General features: G+C 31.0%; 2 protein-coding genes across 4 annotated transcripts in view; one reads left to right on the top strand and one right to left on the bottom strand.

Moving 5' to 3' along the window:
* Positions 1 to 23,794, top strand: part of LOC144849945 (CMP-N-acetylneuraminate-beta-1,4-galactoside alpha-2,3-sialyltransferase-like) — a 125,040-nt gene that overhangs the window by 24,451 nt on the left and 76,795 nt on the right. The window lies entirely within an intron of this gene.
* LOC144849946 (calretinin-like) overlaps positions 5,963 to 23,794 on the bottom strand; it is a 31,626-nt gene continuing 13,794 nt past the window's right edge. Inside the window, exons 3-12 of one of the 3 annotated variants that reach the window (XM_078707084.1) lie at positions 18,805 to 18,900; positions 17,397 to 17,483; positions 16,027 to 16,083; positions 15,680 to 15,757; positions 14,722 to 14,777; positions 13,715 to 13,754; positions 12,469 to 12,486; positions 10,843 to 10,899; positions 10,015 to 10,086; positions 5,963 to 8,493 (exon numbers count right to left, since the gene is read on the bottom strand). In XM_078707084.1, coding sequence (XP_078563210.1) covers positions 8,380 to 8,493; positions 10,015 to 10,086; positions 10,843 to 10,899; positions 12,469 to 12,486; positions 13,715 to 13,754; positions 14,722 to 14,777; positions 15,680 to 15,757; positions 16,027 to 16,083; positions 17,397 to 17,483; positions 18,805 to 18,900 — 675 coding nt within the window. In that variant the 3' untranslated portion in view covers positions 5,963 to 8,379. Of the gene's footprint in view, positions 8,494 to 10,014; positions 10,087 to 10,842; positions 10,900 to 11,780; positions 11,805 to 12,468; positions 12,487 to 13,714; positions 13,755 to 14,721; positions 14,778 to 15,679; positions 15,758 to 16,026; positions 16,084 to 17,396; positions 17,484 to 18,804; positions 18,901 to 23,794 lie in introns of all 3 variants that reach the window. The other 2 variants (XM_078707083.1, XM_078707085.1) reach the window with 2 other exon arrangements.

Here is a 23,794-nt window from a genome sequence, read left to right as displayed (position 1 = left end):
AAAAATCCATGTACTATAGTAAGGGAAATTTTCGAAAAATGGCCAATTTTCGACCCTTTTATTTTTTTGACATAAATGGTCACTATAGCATAATAAACATGCGCAGAGTCGAATAATGGGTTCTGCGCATGTCAATTGTGCTATAGTAACCAGTTTTATCGAAAAATAAAAAGGTCGAAAATTGGTCATTTTTTGACAAAATCCCTGTACTATAGTAAGGGAAATTTTCGAAAAATGGCTAATTTTCGACCCTTTTATTTTTTTTGACATAAATGGTTACTATAGCATAATAAACATGCGCAGAGTCGAATAATGGGTTCTGCGCATGTCAATTGTGCTATAGTAACCAGTTTTATCGAAAAATAAAAAGGTCGAAAATTGGTCATTTTTTGAAAAAATCCCTGTACTATAGTAAAGGAAATTTTTGAAAAATGGCCAATTTTCGACCCTTTTATTTTTTTGACATAAATGGTTACTATAGCATAATAAACATGCGCAGAGTCGAATAATGGGTTCTGCGCATGTCAATTGTGCTATAGTAACCAGTTTTATCGAAAAATAAAAAGGTCGAAAATTGGTCATTTTTTGAAAAAATCCCTGTACTATAGTACAGGGAAATTTTCGAAAAATGGCCAATTTTCGACCCTTTTATTTTTTGACATAAATGGTTACTATAGCACAATTGACATGTGCAGAGTCGAATAATGGGTTCTGCGCATGTCAATTGTGCTATAGTAACCAGTTTTATCGAAAAATAAAAAGGTCGAAAATTGGTCATTTTTTGAAAAAATCCATGTACTATAGTAAGGGAAATTTTCGAAAAATGGCCAATTTTCGACCCTTTTATTTTTTTGACATAAATGGTCACTATAGCATAATAAACATGCGCAGAGTCGAATAATGGGTTCTGCGCATGTCAATTGTGCTATAGTAACCAGTTTTATTGAAAAATAAAAAGGTCGAAAATTGGTCATTTTTTGAAAAAATCCATGTACTATAGTAAGGGAAATTTTCGAAAAATGGCCAATTTTCGACCCTTTTATTTTTTTGACATAAATGGTCACTATAGCATAATAAACATGCGCAGAGTCGAATAATGGGTTCTGCGCATGTCAATTGTGCTATAGTAACCAGTTTTATTGAAAAATAAAAAGGTCGAAAATTGGTCATTTTTTGAAAAAATCCCTGTACTATAGTAAGGAAAATTTTCGAAAAATGGCCAATTTTCGACCCTTTTATTTTTTTGACATAAATGGTTACTATAGCATAATAAACATGCGCAGAGTCGAATAATGGGTTCTGCGCATGTCAATTGTGCTATAGTAACCAGTTTTATCGAAAAATAAAAAGGTCGAAAATTGGTTATTTTTTGAAAAAATCCCTGTACTATAGTACAGAGAAATTTTCGAAAAAAGGCCAATTTTCGACCCTTTTATTTTTTTGACATAAATGGTTACTATAGCATAATAAACATGCGCAGAGTCGAATAATGGGTTCTGCGCATGTTAATTGTGCTATATTAACCAGTTTTATCGAAAAATAAAAAGGTCGAAAATTGGTCATTTTTTGAAAAAATCCCTGTACTATAGTAAGGGAATTTTTCGAAAAATGGCCAATTTTCGACCCTTTTATTTTTGTTGACATAAATGGTTACTCTAGTATAATAAACATGCGCAGAGTCGAATAATGGGTTCTGCGCATGTCAATTGTGCTATAGTAACCAGTTTTATCGAAAAATAAAAAGGACGAAAATTTGTCATTTTTTGAAAAAATCCATGTACTATAGTAAGGGAAATTTTCGAAAAATGGCCAATTTTCGACCCTTTTATTTTTTGACATAAATGGTTACTATAGCACAATTGACATGTGCAGAGTCGAATAATGGGTTCTGCGCATGTCAATTGTGCTATAGTAACCAGTTTTATCGAAAAATAAAAAGGTCGAAAATTTGTCATTTTTTGAAAAAAATCCCTGTACTATAGTAAGGGAAATTTTCGAAAAATGGCCAATTTTCGACCCTTTTATTTTTTTGACATAAATGGTTACTATAGCATAATAAACATGCGCAGAGTCGAATAATGGGTTCTGCGCATGTCAATTGTGCTATAGTAACCAGTTTTATCGAAAAATAAAAAGGTCGAAAATTGGTCATTTTTTGAAAAAATCCCTGTACTATAGTAAGGGAAATTTCCGAAAAATGGCTAATTTTCGACCCTTTTATTTTTTTTGACATAAATGGTTACTATAGCATAATAAACATGCGCAGAGTCGAATAATGGGTTCTGCGCATGTCAATTGTGCTATAGTAACCAGTTTTATCGAAAAATAAAAAGGTCGAAAATTGGTCATTTTTTGAAAAAATCCCTGTACTATAGTAAGGGAAATTTTCGAAAAATGGCTAATTTTCGACCCTTTTATTTTTTTGACATAAATGGTTACTATAGCATAATAAACATGCGCAGAGTCGAATAATGGGTTCTGCGCATGTCAATTGTGCTATATTAACCAGTTTTATCGAAAAATAAAAAGGTCGAAAATTTGTCATTTTTTGAAAAAATCCCTTTACTATAGTAAGGGAAATTTTCGAAAAATGGCCAATTTTCGACACTTTTATTTTTTGACATAAATGATTACTATAGCATAATAAACATGCACAGAGTCGAATAATGGGCTCTGCGCATGTCAATTGTGCTATAGTAACCAGTTTTATCGAAAATTAAAAAGGTCGAAAATTGGTCATTTTTTGAAAAAATCCATGTACTATAGTAAGGGAAATTTTCGAAAAATGGCCAATTTTCGACCCTTTTATTTTTTGACATAAATGGTTACTATAGCATAATAAACATGCGCAGAGTCGAATAATGGGTTCTGCGCATGTCAATTGTGCTATAGTAACCAGTTTTATCGAAAAATAAGAAGGTCGAAAATTGGTCATTTTTTGAAAAAATCCCTGTACTATAGTAAGGGAAATTTTCGAAAAATGGCCAATTTTCGACACTTTTATTTTTTGACATAAATGGTTACTATAGCATAATAAACATGCGCAGAGTCGAATAATGGGTTCTGCGCATGTCAATTGTGCTATAGTAACCAGTTTTATCGAAAAATAAAAGGGTCGAAAATTGGTCATTTTTTGAAAAAATCCCTGTACTAAATAGTAAGGGAAATTTTCGAAAAATGACCAATTTTCGACACTTTTTTTTTTTTACATAAATGGTTACTATAACATAATAAACATGCGCAGAGTCGAATAATGAGCTCTGCGCATGTCAATTGTGCTATAGTAACCAGTTTTATCAAAAAATAAAAAGGTCGAAAATTGGTCATTGTTTGAAATAATCCTTGTACTATAGTACAGGGAAATTTTCGAAAAATGGCCAATTTTAGACCCTTTTATTTTTTGACATAAATGGTTACTATAGCATAATAAACATGCGCAGAGTCGAATAATGGGTTCTGCGCATGTCAATTGTGCTATAGTAACCAGTTTTATCTTAAAATAAAAAGGTCGAAAATTGGTCATTTTTTGAAAAAATCCCTGTACTATAGTAAGGGAAATTTTCGAAAAATGGCCAATTTTCGACCCTTTTATTTTTTGACATAAATGGTTACTATAGCATAATAAACATGCGCAGAGTCGAATAATGGGTTCTGCGCATGTCAATTGTGATATAGTAACCAGTTTTATCGAAAAATAAAAAGGTCGAAAATTGGTCATTTTTTGAAAAAATCCATGTAGTAAGGGAAATTTTCGAAAAATGGCTAATTTTCGACCCTTTTATTTTTTTGATATAAATGGTTACTATAGCATAATAAACATGGGCAGAGTCGAATAATGGGTTCTGCGCATGTCAATTGTGTTATAGTAACCTTTTAATTTTTTTATATAATTGGTTACTATAGCATAATTGACATGCGCAGAGCTCATTATTCGACTATGCGCATGTTATTTGCACATATACTGTGTTAACATCATCTTATAGAGCCATAGTAACTAGTTATGTAAAAAAATGAAAGGGTCGAAACTTTTTTTAAAATTTCACTGCGGGAGACCAAAGGATTTTTTTCGAAAAATGGTAAAAAATTTCACTTTTTAAAATTCAATAATTATGCTATAATTTTGCCATTTATGCACATATATTGTGTTAACATCATCTTATAGAGCCATAGTAACTAGTTATGTCAAAAAATAAAAGGGTCGAAATTTGGCCATTTTTAGAAAATTTGAAAGGAATTTTTTCGAAAACTGGCCAAAATGTCCACCTTTTAAAATTCAATAAGTATGCTATAATATTGCCATTTATGCATATATATTGTGTTAACAACATCTTATAGAGCCATAGTAACTAGTTATGTCAAAAAATAAAAGGGTCGAATTTTTGCCATTTTCCGAAAATTTCACTGCGAGGGACCAAAGGAATTTTTTCGAAAAATGGCCAAAATTTCCACTTTTTAAAATTCAATATCTATGCTATAATATTGCCATTATGCACATATATAGTAACCAATTATGTCACAAAACTATGGATACTATAGCATAATCGACATGCGCAGAGCTCATTATTCCACTCTGCGCATGTTATTCATGATATAGTAACCAATTTTGTTTAAAAAATAGGTAAATTTCGACCTTTCTATTTTTCGATATAACTGATTACTATAACATATTTGACTTGCGCAGAACACATTATTTGACTCTGGGCATGTTAATTATGATATCGTAACCAATTATGTAAAAAAATAAGAGGGTCGAAAATTGTCCATTTTTCGAAATTTTCCTGCAAGCCTACTATAGTACAAAGATTTTTTCTAAAATGGGCAAAGTTCGGCCGTTCTATTTTTCGATATAACTGGTTACTATAGCATAATTGACATACGCAAAATACATTATTTGACTCTGCGCATGTTAATTGTGATAGGCTTAAAAAAATACAAGGGTCGAAAATAAGACTGGTTACTATAGCATAATTTAACATGCGCAGACTCACATAATGTGTTCAGTTACCTCAATATAATTATACTGATATTTTAAATTGTCGATATTTTTGACATTTTCCCAAAAAATCCATGTAGTATACATCATTTGGCATGCGCAGACCAACATAATGTGTTTTGCGCATGTTACCTGAATAATATAATCATATTTTTTTAATGTCGATATTTTTTTTCTGAAAACAATTCCGGTACTATAAAACTGGTTACTATATCATAATTTAACATTGGCGAATTTCATTAATTTTTTTGACATAAATGCTTACTATGACCTCATAATGGTACTAACACAATTTTGTGGATATGGATATTAACAATTCAATATTGTTGTCATTTTTTAGAGACTTTTTAAATCGTAATTTTTGTCATTTTCTCAAAACAAATCTAACATTTTAAAATTCAATTATATGTGGTATTATTTCTATTATGTGCACATATTGTGTATTGTGTAGGCCTACTTAAACTGCAAGATTATATTTGTATATCTTGACTGATATGATTTTTAACGACGACCTGTAGTTTACGTTTTTATAATGTAATTTCATCTAAATATAATAATAATTATAATAAACAATTGATCATAAAAAATGTCATTCTTTATGATAGATATATTCATTAATTTATCGCATATATCCTCAATATGCAGGTCTATTCCAACATTTATTTTATATAATTTGATACCAAATTTTATGTTTCAAATAGTACAACGCCCTGTTTCAATCACACTTTATAATCTTTTGACACAATCATTCCACAATTAACAATTATTTAACATTTAAGGTAAAAAGTATGGACATAAGTATGTTTTTTAAGCCGGATCGACACCGGAATAAATTGGGATTTTTAAAGCCGTATTTGAAAATTGGTTCTTTTCACGTGAATCAGTATTATAAAATACGGTATTTTAAATCCGTATTCCCTTGCTCAACAGAAACAGGCACATAGACAAAGATAAACTAAACGAAACTAATTCTAATCACAGGCTATCATTTTATTGTTCTACAGGAAAAAGTGCATAATTCAATAGTGTATGAAAGACAAATAGCAAATACCCAAAAACATCGATAAAAAGACACCATCAAACACGTGACATGACCCCCAATTTGTATGACTTTGAAATTTCTTTCTTAAAACAGTCCATTGTTCACATAACTGTTTTATGTGAACGTTGTCCTAACTTTTACTGCGGTGTTTAAATGTGTTGATCTATTTAAAATACGATCTTTTTTGCTATTTGCTTCTGTTGTAGAGGTGCATTTGAAATTGTAACCAATTGTTTATATACATTTTGCCGTACACCACGTATTAACAGTTCCTTTCAGAACTGCTTACGTGGTGTACCGCAAACTATATCAACAATTGTAATCACACATTTACACAGCATCTGATATTTACTTTAATCGGATGATACATAATTGTACATTTGTTGTACAGTGTTATAATCAAGTAATAACTGAATGACGTTAACCGTTTATACCATGATGTAACGTAAAGTTCAGTGCAATTTGTGTTGCATAAATGCCATTACACGAAATTACGTTGTCCATGTAAATAGCGTTACGTGATACAAATTGCGCGAACCAGCACAACAGATTTATAACCTATCTTTATTTAAAGCAGGCAATTGTATTTTAAATAATAATAATGATAATAATAATACATTTAAGATGTAAATAGTTTATATAACAAGTTCAGTAACGTTTGCATTTATATTATATATATATACATTTAAATTTAAGTAATGTTCAATTGTTTATTTTATCTAAAAATGATGAATTCATTAAAATCTAGTAACTAATCTATATTTTCTACACGGTTTGATTTGTTCTGCTGCACGTTTTGTGTCTTATATTGTTGATGTCTGCTAAACCACTGTACATAATCTTCTTTATGGTAGGTTTATATATTTCTAATGAACACTAGCACTTAATTAAGTATTGTTACAATTTCGTATACAAAAACACTAAGAATGAAGGGATTAATATTGATTATTTGCATTTCTTAATTCATGTGTGGAACTAGCGTTTATAATTATATAAAGCGTTATACAGACAAAAAACAAATTCAGTATTGCACTTAATGGCCTTCATATGTTATAATTAGATACAATTATGTTCAATTTTTATAACAACACGTAGAAATATGAATGAGAATCTATCTAACTTCGATACACAGGAAAAGTAATTTGACGTCGAAATAAAAAATCGAAATACTCAAACATTTTTTAAAGAGTTTTAGAAACATAGAAAAAAAAATGCAGTTAATGAGAATCGACGTGGTATTTATATATTTCAATTCAACTAACCACTCCTCATTACCAGTGTAATACTTTACAATACCGTAATACTATTTTACCAAAGATACAACTCTATAAAAACTGCGAGTTAGCTGAAATCAAGACAAGTTTATACAGTACACGTTGGATTTATAAGCAATTGTTGAAACTCCAAAGAGACACAGCCCAGAGGCAATAAAATAATCTCTGTAAATGGCAATGCAACGGTCAGAATATGCTATTATTCTAATAGTACCATTATCCGGTGATAATAATAATAATAAAATAACAATTTTGAGATGAAGTACCGTGCTATGGTCTGTTACTGTTAAACTTGTCATGATATCTGTACTTGCCTAATGTGGATTTAACCTATAGGAAAACAGCTCGCAGTTCATCCAGGTCAAACGAACCACTTTTATCTCGGTCGTAGAATTCAACTAAAAAATCAGCCCAATCTTGTATCTCTTTATCAGTCATCTTTGGATGGCACTTTGGCGGGGACTTGAGCTGGGATTCCGACTGTGACTCGGGCTGTGTTATACAACAGATAGTCATGTTTATTTTATTTAGTGTTTGCTAATGTGTAGACACGAACATGTACTATATCTCATAAATACCACAGCACTAACTAAATTTCTTATAAAATCAGTTAAAAAAGAACAAATTTCGACATTGAAATTAAATTGATTAAAATGTTAGATAATAACAACAATATAAATTATTTTCAATTTTATCCCATATAATGAGATAAAAAGCACCCAATTTCAAAAACAAAAACCACTACACACTTACAAGGACCATATCTCTCAAGGTGGAAAATATCTTGGCGGGTTAGAGGAATTTAATTATGAATACTTATTCAAAGAAGCAATGTTAATGTAAGCATAATCGACGTTTATAATAAAATCCCACTAGAAATTGTCAAGAATAAGCCAATTCATTTACGTAATATAATATGGTAAAATTACAGATTCCCTTTATTGTTTGTATATTATACGACCATTACTATCCCAATATACGAATAAGAATAAGCATAGAAACATTGAGTGTTAGTAGAACACAAACATATACTGTACTGAACGATTCACTGTTCCTTGTTCACAAACACATTAGGTACACAAGACCAAAATAAGCTCGTCTTTCTGAATTTTGCCATCTCGATTGACGTCACAGATATTCAGCAATACTTTTGTGTGTTCTTCGAGACTCTTAATGTTGATTTCCTGAGAATATAGAGAATAATTTCTAAACCCTTAGAGCAACACAGCTTACCTTTGTGGTACCGTGATGACTCGATATTTGACTAGTGCTCGCTACCTTAAGAAAAGTGCAATGGTTTGTGCCGAGAGTGGTAGAAATTATTGACCACGAATTGTAGATGGAGGAGATGATAAGAAAGTAAAAGAAGCACATTTAACAAAAAAGGGGATGACTAGAAGATGTTATTTCAGATAGATAGATAGATAAATAGAAAACCCTGTTTTATATAGTTTATATACATACTGATGAAGGGCTAATGTTTCCCGAAAGCTCTGCTAGTTTGTCTGGCTGTTTTACTTGATCGTTTTGATTTAGCTTTTTTATTTTGTATCTCCATTGAGATCTGGTCACTGATGCGCACAGAATTGTCATTTTTCAGTAATCTGCCTTTGGATTTATGTATTAAGATCCTGCTTCGTGAATAAAATACTGAAAGATGAGGGCGTATCAATTTGATCTCTGGTGCGCGTGCGTACAATTGAGGGACTAGTGCTGTTCCGCCGTACCACGCCGATAATGTTAAAGAGTTGCTATCCAATCGAGTTTGAACAATACCATGAAAGCAGATTTTCTAAGCCTTTATCGTTTCAAATTAATTAATTAAATTCCAGTGTATCACCGGGCGGTTTAGAATTAATGTTCTATGCCTGATGCTTATTATACTGTATACTTTGTCCAAATCCGCTCACTTGCACTGGCTGTTTTACTTTATCGTTTTGATTTAGCTTTTTGCTTATTTTATTTTGTATCTCCATTGAGATCCAGCCACTGATGGTACGCACATCATTGTCATTATTTTCAGTAATTTGCCTTTGGATTTATATATCCAATATGTTTTGATAGTGTAGGAGATTGATAATTTTAAAACTGAACTGTGATGTAAAATGGTATACAAAAATAGGTGCAGAAAAATCAAAACAAACAAAAGCAACAAAAAACAACAAAGAAACGTCAAGTGCACACTATCCTCAACACGACAAAATCAATCGATTTTCATTTTCTACAAAACTCGTTCTTGTAAAACAAAAATGTCTTGTTTATCTTTATTCTTTTGTCGTAGAAAAAGATAGTATTGCATGCAATAAAGGTATCATTGAAGCGAATAACTGTTATTGTCATCTTGCATTTAATTCAATATACTTTGATCAATAATAATTGTTGTTATTATTACAAGGCAACAATAGAATTAGTGCAAAAGCCACGACTAAGCAGTTACTAAGATACTAAACGACATTTTATCAGATGGTTTTATAATTAAAAATCCGTTATAATTTGGAAACCATTTACCAACTATATCAGAAAACGCATTATACTAGGGAAGTGTAAAATTAATTTCTCTCTTCCCTGATCGAAATCAATTTAGAAATGATTGATTATATAAACATACAATTTAAAATGTTACTATTATTTGTTTTTATTGATTAAAATAAGAATCATTTTATTTCAGTCTGTATAATTTAATAGCTTTAAATTTGTCTACTTACTTCATCCTCATGCTCCATTAGGTCTTTGAGAAATCCTTTAAGTTCATCACCTTCAATCATACCGTTACCATCCTGTCAAAGAAAAATGTTCAGTATCAACAAAAACCAGTAATAAGCCCAACTAAATGTTGCCTACCCTCTATAGTAAAATCATGAACTCTGTGTGAACTATTTAGTGCTATGCCAGAACCGGATATAGTCTGCCCTCTATAGTATAATCATGAATGACCTACTCTGTGTGAACTATTTAGTGGTATGCCAGTACCGGATGTACTCTGCCCTCTATAGTAAAATCATGAATGACCTACTCTGTGTGAATTATTTAGTGGTATACCAGAACCGGATGTAGTCTGCCCTCTATAGTATAATCATGAATGACCTACTCTGTGTGAACTATTTAGTGGTATGGCAGAACCGGATGTAGTCTGCCCTCTATAGTATAAATCATGAATGACCTACTCTGTGTGAACTATAGTGCTATGCCAGAACCGGATGTAGTCTACACTCTATAGTATAATCATTAACCTACTCTGTGTGAACTATTTAGTGGTATGCCAGAACCGGATGTTGTCTGCCCTCTATAGTATAATCATGAACCTACTCTGTGTGAACTATTTAGTGGAATGCCAGAACCGGATGTAGCCTGCCCTCTATTTGTATAACCATGAATGACATACTCTGCGTTACCTATTCAGTGCTAAACCAGAACCGGAGGTAGCCTGCCCTCTATTTGTATAATCATGAATTACCTACTCTGTGTTATCTATTACGTTCAAGTAAATAATATGAAACAACAAAAATATACAGACACTCCATTGTATCACATACCCTGTCATAGTGATTAAAGACGTTTTCAAAGTCTTGCTTGTTCAGATTTTTTTTCCCCTGTAAAGAAATGAATCCATGTTTATCATGATATTAAAGTATAATAGTAAGTAAATAAAATCATTTTCAAAAACATATTCCCATGGTGTGTCGAGATTTATATCATAATTATTTATAGTAGCCTAGTTGTTGTTTTTTTTAAACGGTATGTTTATTTTAAAGAATGTAAATTTATGCCAGAAGAATAACATCATAACGCAATTTGTCAAAATGAGTAAATATTAAACAAATAGGTGCTGATTTTAAAGTTTTGCAATTAATAAAGAATAAATTTACAATTATGTGAATCAAAAAAATTAAAAGTGAGTATTTGTTCAAATGTTCATAAACACTGGCAGAATTGCGTTAAAGTCACATTACAAGGTTTAGGTTAATGTATATTAAAATGAGTTTTAATTTAGAATTATTTGTAAAAGTGTTAATTTAATTTCCACCACAATGAATTAAATGTAGTTGCATGAATTTATCTTGGACAATATTAAAAGCACTGAACCAACGATGTGACAATACTCTACTAATCTATCACAAGTCAAGCATCAGGTAAATTTACTTATTACACTTTTAGCAACATTATCATTTTAATGGTTCAACTATAAAATCAACGTTTTACAGTCATGCTATTTTGGGCCACATTACAAGGGCGCTAATGTTTTTTGAAAAGCGCTAACGGCGTCTCCAAAATTAAAAGTGAATAAAGACATGCTGAGAAATAAACTGGCATGCTAAAAATAATTGTTGTAATAAAATACAACATTAAATTACATGCTTAATTGGATGGATACAACTTAATTCTAATTTCATTCCAAAGGAATAATAATGGCAACAAAGGGGTCGGTGGTGATGGCTAGAACATTCCTAGGCCTCAAACATGCCATACTCACGTCTTTGTTCGGCATAAGAGGTCCCTGATAGATAGAGTGCAGGCCATAGGGGCGTTGGAAAGAAGTAGTATATTAGTCTTAGCCCGAAAATGAGTAAATAATACTTAATCTTAATAAAAAAAACTAAATAATAAAACATGCTTGAATAAACGTGCCCTTTGGAAAAAACAAACTCTTAACGAGTAATTTGCGTACTAATTAAATTTAAATTTATGTTTCATATTAAACATACATACATAATTTAATAATTCTTCATATTATATGGAATGATTTTACTGTTTTGGACAGTCAAAGAATGCAATAATTTTAGGTGACTGCAAATTGTATGCATGGCAGTACAGTGATTAATTAAAATGAATACGTCATGATCAGATGGTAGTTACGTAGCTTTACGTTACGTTACGGTACTGTGCGAATTTATATGTTCACTCTGAAAGAGATTTTTCAATATGTCGTACATCGTACATATTACATAATGATTTAGGTATGCATGTAATATCAAACACTATTGACCGGCAATTGCATTCAGTTAGATCTTGCAGAAAGCATTCGTTCACAATATGCATGAATAAATGAATCATTTTGTCATGCTAACGCTATTTTTCCTTCGATGCATGGCCTTTATCATGCACATGCCGATGAAAATAGCAACCGCTAAGGGAATATCCGAATAAAAAAGCTTACTTACCGTTTTATCACTTTTTTTCTACAAAAAGGAGATATTTTTACAACTATACATAATTATGATTTTTTTTTCGAATTTTGATTACGGTACTTTTAGCGACAAGCTAATACTAGTGATGACTTCGATTATTTTAGTCCAAATCACGTAGGTTTTTAATATATAATGTATGAACGCTGGCAACAACCAAATCATATTGTAACTGATAGTAGCTTGCACATCACGTGGTTTTTCACATAACGTGTTTGTTGCACATCGCGTGTTTTTTTTTATTATTAATACTTGCAACCAAATCATTTTAACCGATACTAGCTTGCCCAAAAAAAGTACAAATATATTAAATATGTGTCGTATTCGTAGGCCTGGCCAACTTTGATACGACAGCTTGGAATCGTTGCATGGTTTAACTTCCATGCAATAATGTTGACAAAGCAACTCAATTTCTAATTATGAAATGAAATAATTTCAGGCAATGATGAATCACATAAGCTGGCAATATTGCTGATGACGTCACAAGCAATAGCCCCTACATGCAGCACGGTGTCCGGTGTTTTAAAATGTCTATAGCCACATAAGACATGCATGCTCAATTATAATTTACAAAAATGATCTTTACCGGTCTACATCTAATTAATATAAGGCCTATTTGATATCATATTATCACTTGATTTAATATAACTTTAAATTTAATAACATCTTATTAAGGCGATTGAGGTAATTCCAGAAAAAGAACAAGACCAAATATGTTAAGTTGATGAACTGAATTTGATAGATGGAAAGCGAATGAAATAATATTACACACAATATTACACACCCGCACTGTCGTATATTTCAATATACTATGATTAATGCATCTGGTTTAAAATGTACAATTTATGTGATTGTTAGCTAAAAAGTCACTAAACGTAAGGTAATTTAAATATGAATTGTTCTCATATTATCAATATATTAGGTTTGTACCGTACGTACTACAAATTTTACAATAGACCTACGGCATGGATATTAAATTAAGTACCTACAGTACGTCACTTCCACTGATATCATGATTAACAGTAAATTCATGCAGGTGACATGTCAAATAAACCCATAACGCTGCATGATACACAGATTTAGCGATCTCAGTAAAGATGGTAATAAAAATAAATAAATAAATAGAATAGCATTTTGAAAATTATTTACATTATTTATACATTAATGTATTTAAAAGTGTCAGATTAAATGATAATGTAATGCTTTGAAAAAATGAACATACCTCGAAACGTTTTAAAAAGTTTTCCTTTACAGGCAACAATCTGTAAGAAAAATAAACTTATAACTAATGTTACTACATTAATTTGTAAGCAATTACAGAAAAGGTTTATCTGCGAATCAGACAGGTTGACCTTTGTAGTCAGGTAGAGGATGGTCATGCATAGCAAATTAGATGGGGGCCTTCTACCTGCTAAGTCATGCATAGCAAATTAGATTGGGGGGTCTTCTACCTGCTAAGCGGCAGAGCTTGCGTTCAATATTTTGTTTGTTCTAGTTAAGATAAGACTGGTTATGTATTATGCCTAATGTGTGGCACAAAAGAATATTATAATTTGTTGTTGGAGTGTCAGTAGGTGCGAAGATTTCGACAGTGCCTGTCCTACACTAACCTGACCTGACATTATTTTTTTCCTATGAGATTAAGGTAGACATAATATGGTCTAGCGGAAAAGGTATTAACCTCGGTTCATTTTCTTTAACTTCATAGGAAAAAAAGGAATGCAACCTGCTGTTGTCTTACGGTACTTAAAATGGAATGAATCCACATGGTTAATAGAGGTACGTTGGGGAAGCTATAATCTTTCATTATGTTATCTGTTAGCTGTTATCTTTTAAAGAAATATTAGAAAATCTGTTTCTAACTAAGAACTCTAATAATGTTTTGGATGTGTGCCCTATAAGAAATGGCCTTTATGGCTCAGCAGTGGATGATGCAAACTGGCGTTTTCTACTCCGAGAATGTTAATATATTATTGTGGGGGAGTGTTATTGCTTCTTAATTTTTTTTAATATTTTATTTTTGTTTAATACTGTATATTGAGTTTTTTTTTGTTAGTATATGTTTATATTTATATGTACAATGATTACGAAATAAAGAATAAATTAAATGAATTATTGTTGTAAAGTAAAAAAAATCACCAAAAAGTTTCGGGTTTGTAATAATGAATTAGTATTAAATCATTAAAAGAAATCATAAACTGATAATAATAATAATAATATTGTACTTACTTGGCCATTTCTTTAAGTTCCAACTTGCCGTCATTGTTTGAGTCATAATACTTCAACTGTAAGATTAGAAAAACAAAAAATATTTGGTATCAAGATTTTTAGACATTGAGATGTTAATTGGCTAGAAGGCAAATTATTATGGCAACAGGAATGGCCGCCGTAGCATATAAAACAATAACTTAAAATACTGTAAAAGTGCAATTTTTTTGAATAAAATTAATCATATTGTTAATAAATTCTTGGTGCGAATTTAATATGAGGAAGTTTTCGTGAATTAAAACGATTGCAGCTGAGCCATAATATTGATATTCCATTAAGGCTCTCCAACTACGATGACATTGGAGATAGGTTTAATATAATGGTTTGATGGTGAGAATACTTCATGAGTTGAACAATTTATTTTGAGTATTTTTTTAACGAGGTTAAGCCGAGTTGAAAGAGAGCAGTACATATTTCACTCTGAATTAAATATTCTGTCCAATCAACGAATACAAAACATACATTATTTGCTGTATAGCACACCTACTTTTGGTCATTTTTTCCATCGTATCTATTTGCGATAAACCGTATTGACAAATTCTAGGCCAGGAAGCTAGGCCATTCAAAATTGCAGTGCTTTAACTTTGAATACGGGGATAGAATAGTTAAAAGAAGCGGAGCGCAAAACAAGTTGATTTTGAACGCGATGAATCAACAACAACGTAGCGTGGCAAAAAAATGCTCAAAATAAACATGAATTATAGCGCATAATTAGGTACGGCTAATTCCAAGTGACACGTGATGCGTCATTAACCAATAAAATTGCAAGAATACAATCAGGTGCGTTATAATATAGTATGACTCTGAATATATATCATTGGATAACTAAAACAAACATACCTTCAATTACTAATTATTAATGTTAGAAAATCAAGAATATAAAATTAACTCCCACAAAAAAACCAATTAAAATACTTACCATTCGTTGTGTGTATTCTTTTAATTTTTCCTCAGTAACTTGTTTATCATTTCTTTTAATTATATCCCTTAAAAATTCCTGAAGAATATAAACAAGTTATAGTTAAACGGTTCAGAAGCATAGCATTTTATTTTTGACTATCCATTGAGAGTTCTGGGGGAACGAAAATTCCTCAATTTACGTCTACAATTTCTTATCCAGCCTAGATGATGACACGATATAAAAGGACCGTTTCTTTTGGGTTTTTAAAAAAAAACATTTGCTAATGTACCGTACTGTAATCAATATAGTTTTTAATATTATTCAATAATCTTCAATTTATAATATACAATTGTTTGAATACTTACAGTTAGTTCTTGCGATTCAATATAGCCACTTTTATCAGTGTCGTATTTTCGCCATGTCTAAGAAAAAAAGGAGATTTCGTTTCAAGTTAAAATAAGGTCTAATTTTCTGCTTTATTTATTCTTTTATTTTTTATTTCGTAATCAGTGTACATATAAAATCACATAATAAAAAGCGCTTATAGTACTATACAAAAATACACTATTAAAAAAACCCAATAACAATCAACCATGGACTATAGGCTGGAAATATTAGAACGCCAGTCTATTGCTGAGCCATAAAAGGTATAATGTATTTATTTAGTTTAATTCTTAGATGTGCTGATATTTTCTTTCTAACATGGTTGATGCACTATCGTCTCATGGTAAATTAAGTTACGTAATGCGTTATTATAACAAACTTGTAGCTTAATATTATAATTAGACCATAATAGTAGATTTGCCACAAGTCAGTAGTTATATATATTTATGTTAGCTTTTCGATTTTTGTCTGAAAATACTCAAGTAGTTTACGTATAAAACGGCATATGTACCAGTTAATATTAAGTCAAAACATTTACTCACTAAAGGCTTTCTAGTAATTGAATTAGATCAGGAGCAATAGCGCCACCACCAGTATATAAAGTTGTTATTATAACGGTGGCGCTATTGCTCTCAATCATGCATTGTGCAATGACGTTCCTTGCGAATTGTGCAATGACGTTCCTTGCGAATTGAAGCTATTTGCGATAAACCTTATTATTTTAATATTGTTACTACATAATTACCAGATTTAGACTTAATAATTAGTACCAATATAACACGACACAGTTTACTAGGAATATCGTTATTTTGGGGCCTACTGTAGATGTAACAAGGCCATATACATGGCTGCAGTCGCGTGCTCAAATTTGAGTTAGTGTTTACTGACCGACCAACCATCCGACCAACCGACCGACATAGTGAGCTGTAGAGTAAAAGTATACACAATAAAACTCACGCGAGGACTAGCAAATCTAAAATGCTCAAGTTAAAAACAGCTGATTTGTGTAAATTAGTTCGCGAGAATCGAAAGCGTCATCTTATACGTATGCGTATTTGGAAGATAGAAACATGAACACGCATGCGTACAAACGCTTCCGATCCTTAAAAGTAAGCTTATCAATTAACAAAGCAACTTTTAGCGGTGTAATATTGAAATTATCATGAGCATTAACATTGCAGAGGTTGTTTATCGGTATCTTTTTTAACACAATTGAAAATATCAGAAAAATGATCTGTTCAGAAATTGCATACATCATCTTTTAGCATTATAAATATTAGTATTGAAGGGAGGTTTATGAATGTATTTTGCTTCCTAATATTTGTTGGTTACAAAAACAAATGATGTTTACCTCCATGAATTCTACGCTAGTATTAAGGGCACCCATATTGCGGAAAAGGAGCAGGAAATTCTCCTCTGGTCGCAGCATCTCTGCCAACTGAAATAGAAAATAGCAAATATGCATTGTTAATTTATTTTTACAATCAATCTAAAATCAATACTCAATAATCTTTTACTATGACACCTTAATTCATCGTATGATGATACATTTTCACAATGTTGATATTTTAAAATATAGTTTATAAATCCTAATTATGTATGTAATAAAACTATTACTAAAAAATCACTTATTTAAATATATAGACTAACAATAGCAAGGTTGTACTAAATACTAGCATTAATATGACAACATATAACATAATATACGTGTAGGCGATACAAGATATTCGGACAGAAATTATTTGATTCTGTTGTTGTAAAAACCTTAAAATATTTAAAAAAACAATTTATTATTTTTTATTTGTTAAAAAAACCATATTTCCAAATACAATCATAATGTGCCGAAGTTAGTTTTTATCCGTTAAATGAAATAATAAAAACATTTATTATTTTTTTTAAGATTATAATTGATAGATCTAAAATTAGCTAATAATTTGTCATACAGTTGCTTTTTGTTGTTTTTTGTTTGTTTAGGGGCTGGTATTTGACAAGTTCTTTTACTTCTTTTCCCGATCCCTGAAACAGTTTCTGAAACTTATTTATTGTTACCATTTAAGTTATTGTAAATGTATGCTTCTTTTATTTCTTGAACTGTTTCTAAATAAATGTTGAATGAATTCTAAACAGTGAACGATTATTAATTTAACAATTAATTAAATACACACTAATGGTTATAAGTACAGTTGTACTAATCACTAATCGCACTAATCATTATTTGATTCTCTAAATCGTGTAATAAAAGTGTAATTAATTTGGATTTATATTTGCCCTTTTTAATTTAATTAATACACACCACAAGCTTTTAATGTAATCGCCCTATTACTTAATAAATGTTCATTATTAGTAACAATCTAAAAAAAACTAATCTTACTGAATTAATGCGATGTTGTAAACTTTGACCTTTTATGTTATGTTCAAGTTCTGACAAATGAAAGCACTCAGAAACTGAGTGAAGTACTTGGCAAAATATTTCCACAGAGGGCGCATGTTGACATTTCGGCCCATGTTAAAAGAATACAATTTATTTATTTTGTTTTATTTGAGCAGTTATTAATGAACCGATTTTCTTGAATGTCAATAGGCATGTTCTGTAATATATATATACCTATTTACACCTGAACGATATGATTTTAAAATTGTAGACGCTATCAAACAAACAAAGCAAGTACTATACTTGGCAAAATTCTATTTTGCCAAGTAAAAAGCTCGTTATAATCTCTAATATAGGATTAGATAAACGTATACATTAAAAATCGTACCTCTGACATCTCAATTCTATTGTCTGCGTTAGTATCGTATGTTTCCATAATCGCTCTGGTAAGTTCTGCTACAATCTCATCTGGAACAACAACAGACTGCAAAAGACATAATAAATTGTTAAATTACAATGTTCTATATAGTACCAAAAGAAGCGGGTGCTTGTCAGCTTGGATAACATTTAAAAACACACAGACTAGACAACTGGCCAGTACCTGGCAGGGAAAGGGAGGGGGGTTGGGGGTGCCCATTACTTTAAGAATGACGTCTTGACGACGTTTTCTAACCACTGGAAGAGGCAGTATACCAATCATGATCTGTTTACTTAATTTATAATCAGTTATTCAATCAATCAAATACTCAATATCATTTCGTTAGCTTCTTTTTTAATAGTATTGGGAGTTTGATTTATTGATTTTATAGAGAGCGTTCCAAATATGTCCGTGAATGAATAAGATCTTCAAGCATTAGATGCAACCAGAAGTTGGGAATTCTATGTTTCAGAGAACCATATATATATATATATATATATATATAAATCATACTGTAAATTATAGAAACAGTGCTCATATTCGGAACATGATCTCATAATCGCGTCGAGCATAGCTCATTGGCGAAAGTTCCGTATTTTTTAGTTGTATGAAAAAATGTCTCTGGCGGGATTCGAACCTGCAACCTCTCGCAACATCATTGATTTACATATACACAATATTATTTAAAAAACCGTTGCGAATTAAAGTTGGAATTTATTCTGACTTGTTAAGCCTCCACTGATTGTGAGGGCGTTTGTTGTATGAGAGAATGTATCTGGTGGGTGAAAATCTGTGATAATACCATACATGGCTCTGTGGTCTAGTGGTATGATACTCGCCCTGTAAGCGAGAGGTTGCAGGTTCGAATCCCGCCAGAGACATTTTTTCATACAACTAAAAAATACGGAACTTTCGCCAATGAGCTATGCTCGACGCGATTATGAGATCATGTTCCGAATATGAGCACTGTTTCTATAATTTACAGTATGATTTATATATAATTTACACAGTGCTACGCAACATCATTGATTTATATATATATATATATATATATATATATTTCAGTTCACTCAGGCAGCGCTTGTCTGCTTATTATACTCTACTTTGTCCAAGTACGCTCACTTGCACGGATGAAGGGCTAGTGTGGCCCGAAAGTTATGCTAATTTTTCTGGCTGTTCTACTTTATAGTTTTGATTTAGCTTTTTGCTTATTTTTTTGTTTGGGATCCAGCCACTGATACCACAGCATTGTCATTATTTCCAGTAACTTGCCTTTGCATTTATATATATACATATATAAATCCATAAGAACTGGCAAGTGCTGCCTGGGTGGACAGGAATAAAAGAAATACAACAAAGGAGACAGGGTGGTGAATGGTGGGTGGAGACTGAATAAGAGTAGAAAACAAAGAAGGTAGCTTGGTAGAGATATAAACAATTTTGGAATGTAACTAAAAACAGCTTAAATGGTGGTTAATATTGAAACTTAAATTTTGGTAGTCAATCCTGTGTCTGTGATGTTTATATATTATACATACAAATATTGACCTTTTCCTTTGAATAATGATTTTGCATTAGGCGTCACCTTCGGATTATTCTAGCTAATTCCATAGTTGTTGAGATACGTTTCATGCTCGCCTAGGGAAATGCTATACAATTCCCGTCAAAAATCGTATACTAAATGCCTAATTAGAAAATCAAATGAGATTCAAGCCTGTGGTTTCCGGCAACTAGTGGCATTTCGTTTTCTGATATATTTGATTAGTTGTACAGTAATGTTTAATTTCGAATGATAATGTACGATGTCAAATCGGCTATTTGATCTAAAAACTAGGCAAATGAAGCTCTTCATAAAACTCAGTCAAGATTATAATGTTTTGTTTTACATAATAAATACAAAACTATTTAAATCGCAGAAAGGGATAATGCTGAAAATTGGAGAGAAAACAAAAATAAACGAGAGGAAAGACGAAACATTATGTAATAATAAAAATGTCGACCATATAAACGTTCATTTTTGACAGAAATGTAACATATTAAAATGAAAAAAATAAAAAAACTTCTCGGTTTACATTTTTTTATGTAAAGTCGTCTTGGTCCATAATTAACGCTTCCTTTTAGAAGCGTGCCCTAATCATGATAGATGTGGTTTCACATGCATATACCGTTTGTAGTTGAGGTAGATAACGTAGGCATGCATACGTTTGGCACATGCAAGTCTAGCGTGTTTTATGTATAGAACAAGGACATATGTATTGTCCCCCTGAAAAATAATGTTTAAATTTGTTGTTGTTGAATAATGCTATTTTAATGTCACATAATAGTTATCCACTTTGAGCAAAAATTGGATCTAAAAAAAATTATTTACCTGAACACCGTAATTTAAAACAAAAATTGGTCAAATTTTGGGTGAATTTAATCATTCATGTTATTTTATAAGTGAAAACGTAATTTTTTGTTTGATTTTTTTCTACGGAAGTGATTCTTTATTAAAAATACAAAATAACATATTCGAAGTCTGCTTTAATTAATCTTTATTTTTCATGTTTTTGGGGGACAATACATCTTTAAGCTAATATATATATTAACATTGCATTCGAAATTGCCTTTATTGAAACACAATGATGACTAAAACAGCATACGACCGTTTACTTCGAAACGAAGAACCTCGTTGTTTGAATTGTCAATACCAAAATGCAAATATTAATTTATTAACTTGTTTGATAGCTTGTTGATTGAAGTGATTATTGACCAGATTTAATTCAAAACAGGATGATATGTATATATACTGTATACACATGTTTATAGTACGGCTTCCATACAAAATTAGCTAAATATTCATTTGAATTAATTACTGTTACCTTAATTTTATTTTGGTTGAATATTGGATCTAAACAAATTTATTCACCTGAAAAAACTGTAATTTAAAGCAATAAATTATCAAATTGGCTAAAAGCAAATCAGATTTTGAGAAGAAAAAACAAAAACAACTGGAAATGGTTGTAGAGTCTATGCCCACTGTGCAAGAGATATTATATTTGGCCATCGGTCCAACAACCAATGCGACAATTTCTTGTGACATCATCGCGGTTCACCATATCCATGTATTGATTTTAAAGTTAAATTTCAATTATAATAATTTTCTGTGGACATTTACTGTATGTATACAAATGACATACAGAATGCGGTAGAATTACAATAAATTATGTTTCTCATGCACTACAAATAATTGAATTCATATTATAAGCCGTAAATTTCCGAAGTCACAGTATTCTACTAAAACCACTTAACCAATAAACGACGACCATATTACTAGGATTATTAAAATGAAAATTAAAGTATCCATGTTAGCCTTTTAACAGGTCGTTTCATAATATCACCTGATGCCTAACTAAAAATTAAACATCTTTAAAAACCTTATTTTTCATTGGTAACATACAGAAGCTTTACAGATGTATTGTCCCCTGAAAAAATAGATCTTAGAATTGTTGTTGCATTTTAATGTAACATAATAGTTGTCCATTTTGACATAAAATTGGATCGAAAAAAAAATGTATTTACCTGAAAAAATGTAATTTAAAGCAAAAAATGACCAAATTGGCTGCCAGCCAGTGGGTTGAATGGTTGAATTTAACCATTTAATTTCTCAATTTATAGGTGAAAACTTTATTTTTTTTTCCATTTATTTTTCTTTAGAAGTGATTAACTTGATTAAAACTACAAAATAACATATTCAAAGTCTGATTTAATTAATCTTCATTTTTCATGTTTTTGGGGGGCATTACACCTTTAAAACTCGTTTGTGTCGTTCCATACGTGTGCGTATTATGTAAGCTCATTCTGTAAATAAGTAGTTACTTTAAATCCAGACATAATTGGCAGTTTCTCGCGAGATGCTACTAATTACTAGTGTATGTAAACAAATGAAAAGCTGATAATTACTTTGTCTGAATGCTGTGTCATAAATCTGCATGTACGAAAAGCAGCGCGAACTTTAACATACCTACTGTCAACCCCGAATCGATTTTAATTTGTATTTAAATTTAATTATACTAATAATATAATTATTACACTATGAGAGAGATGTGATAAACACTCCTATAAGATTCCATGCCTTACAAATTTCAATCACAAAATTAAATTAATAATGAAAGCAATGAATGCCTATCCGTCCTGGCTACACGATACTAACACCAATGTACACATACTACACTATTACAAAGATGACGACATTGCAACAACATGAACATGTAGTGTGGCTCATTTCCAATCAGATTTTATTAAGTATGAATTGGATTCAAACAGGCTTATCTTGAACTAGTTTATTGGTAATGAGGTTTTCGATGTTAATGGTAATTGTTACTATACAATAATGATACCTGTTCCATTTCAATAATATCATACTTTTCGAATAAACGTTATGAACACTATAAATGGGAGGGGTGCCATACCATGTCAGACTGACCAAACAGTAGCGTTTTAAAAGGTTGCCAGAAAGAAGATAAAAGAAAGAAATGGAAATGACTGAAAACAGAACCCAGTCAACCGAAACTGATAATAATATTACATTTTACCGTCTTGGAATAATATACAAGGTAAAAAAAACTCTTGTATACCGATCAACTCTGGAATAACGAATAACAAACTATAAATGTACGACACATTCATCATTTAAAAGCTAACTGTATATTTTTTTCTCCTTAGTAGGTGCGTCCAACATTTATTCTTTCCATTTATACATCCATTTTCCATACATATTTAATAACATATTTTTATCTACGTATATACAGATGTTTATTACTTCTCTTATACAAACATAATTAAAATTTCCCTATAATAGTTACTCTATATTTTGTGTGTACTGTTTTAATTTTCTTTGCTTCTATTATTATATCGATGATGTTCTCTATACGCTGAACTAATTTGGAAATAAATCCTTTGACTGAAAGTGTCATTCAGG

The sequence above is a fragment of the Antedon bifida genome, chromosome 8 (genome assembly GCF_963402885.1).
Source record: "Antedon bifida chromosome 8, ecAntBifi1.1, whole genome shotgun sequence".
NCBI classification, from domain to species: Eukaryota; Metazoa; Echinodermata; class Crinoidea; order Comatulida; family Antedonidae; genus Antedon; species Antedon bifida.
This window is presented reverse-complemented; position numbering and strand designations above follow the sequence as displayed.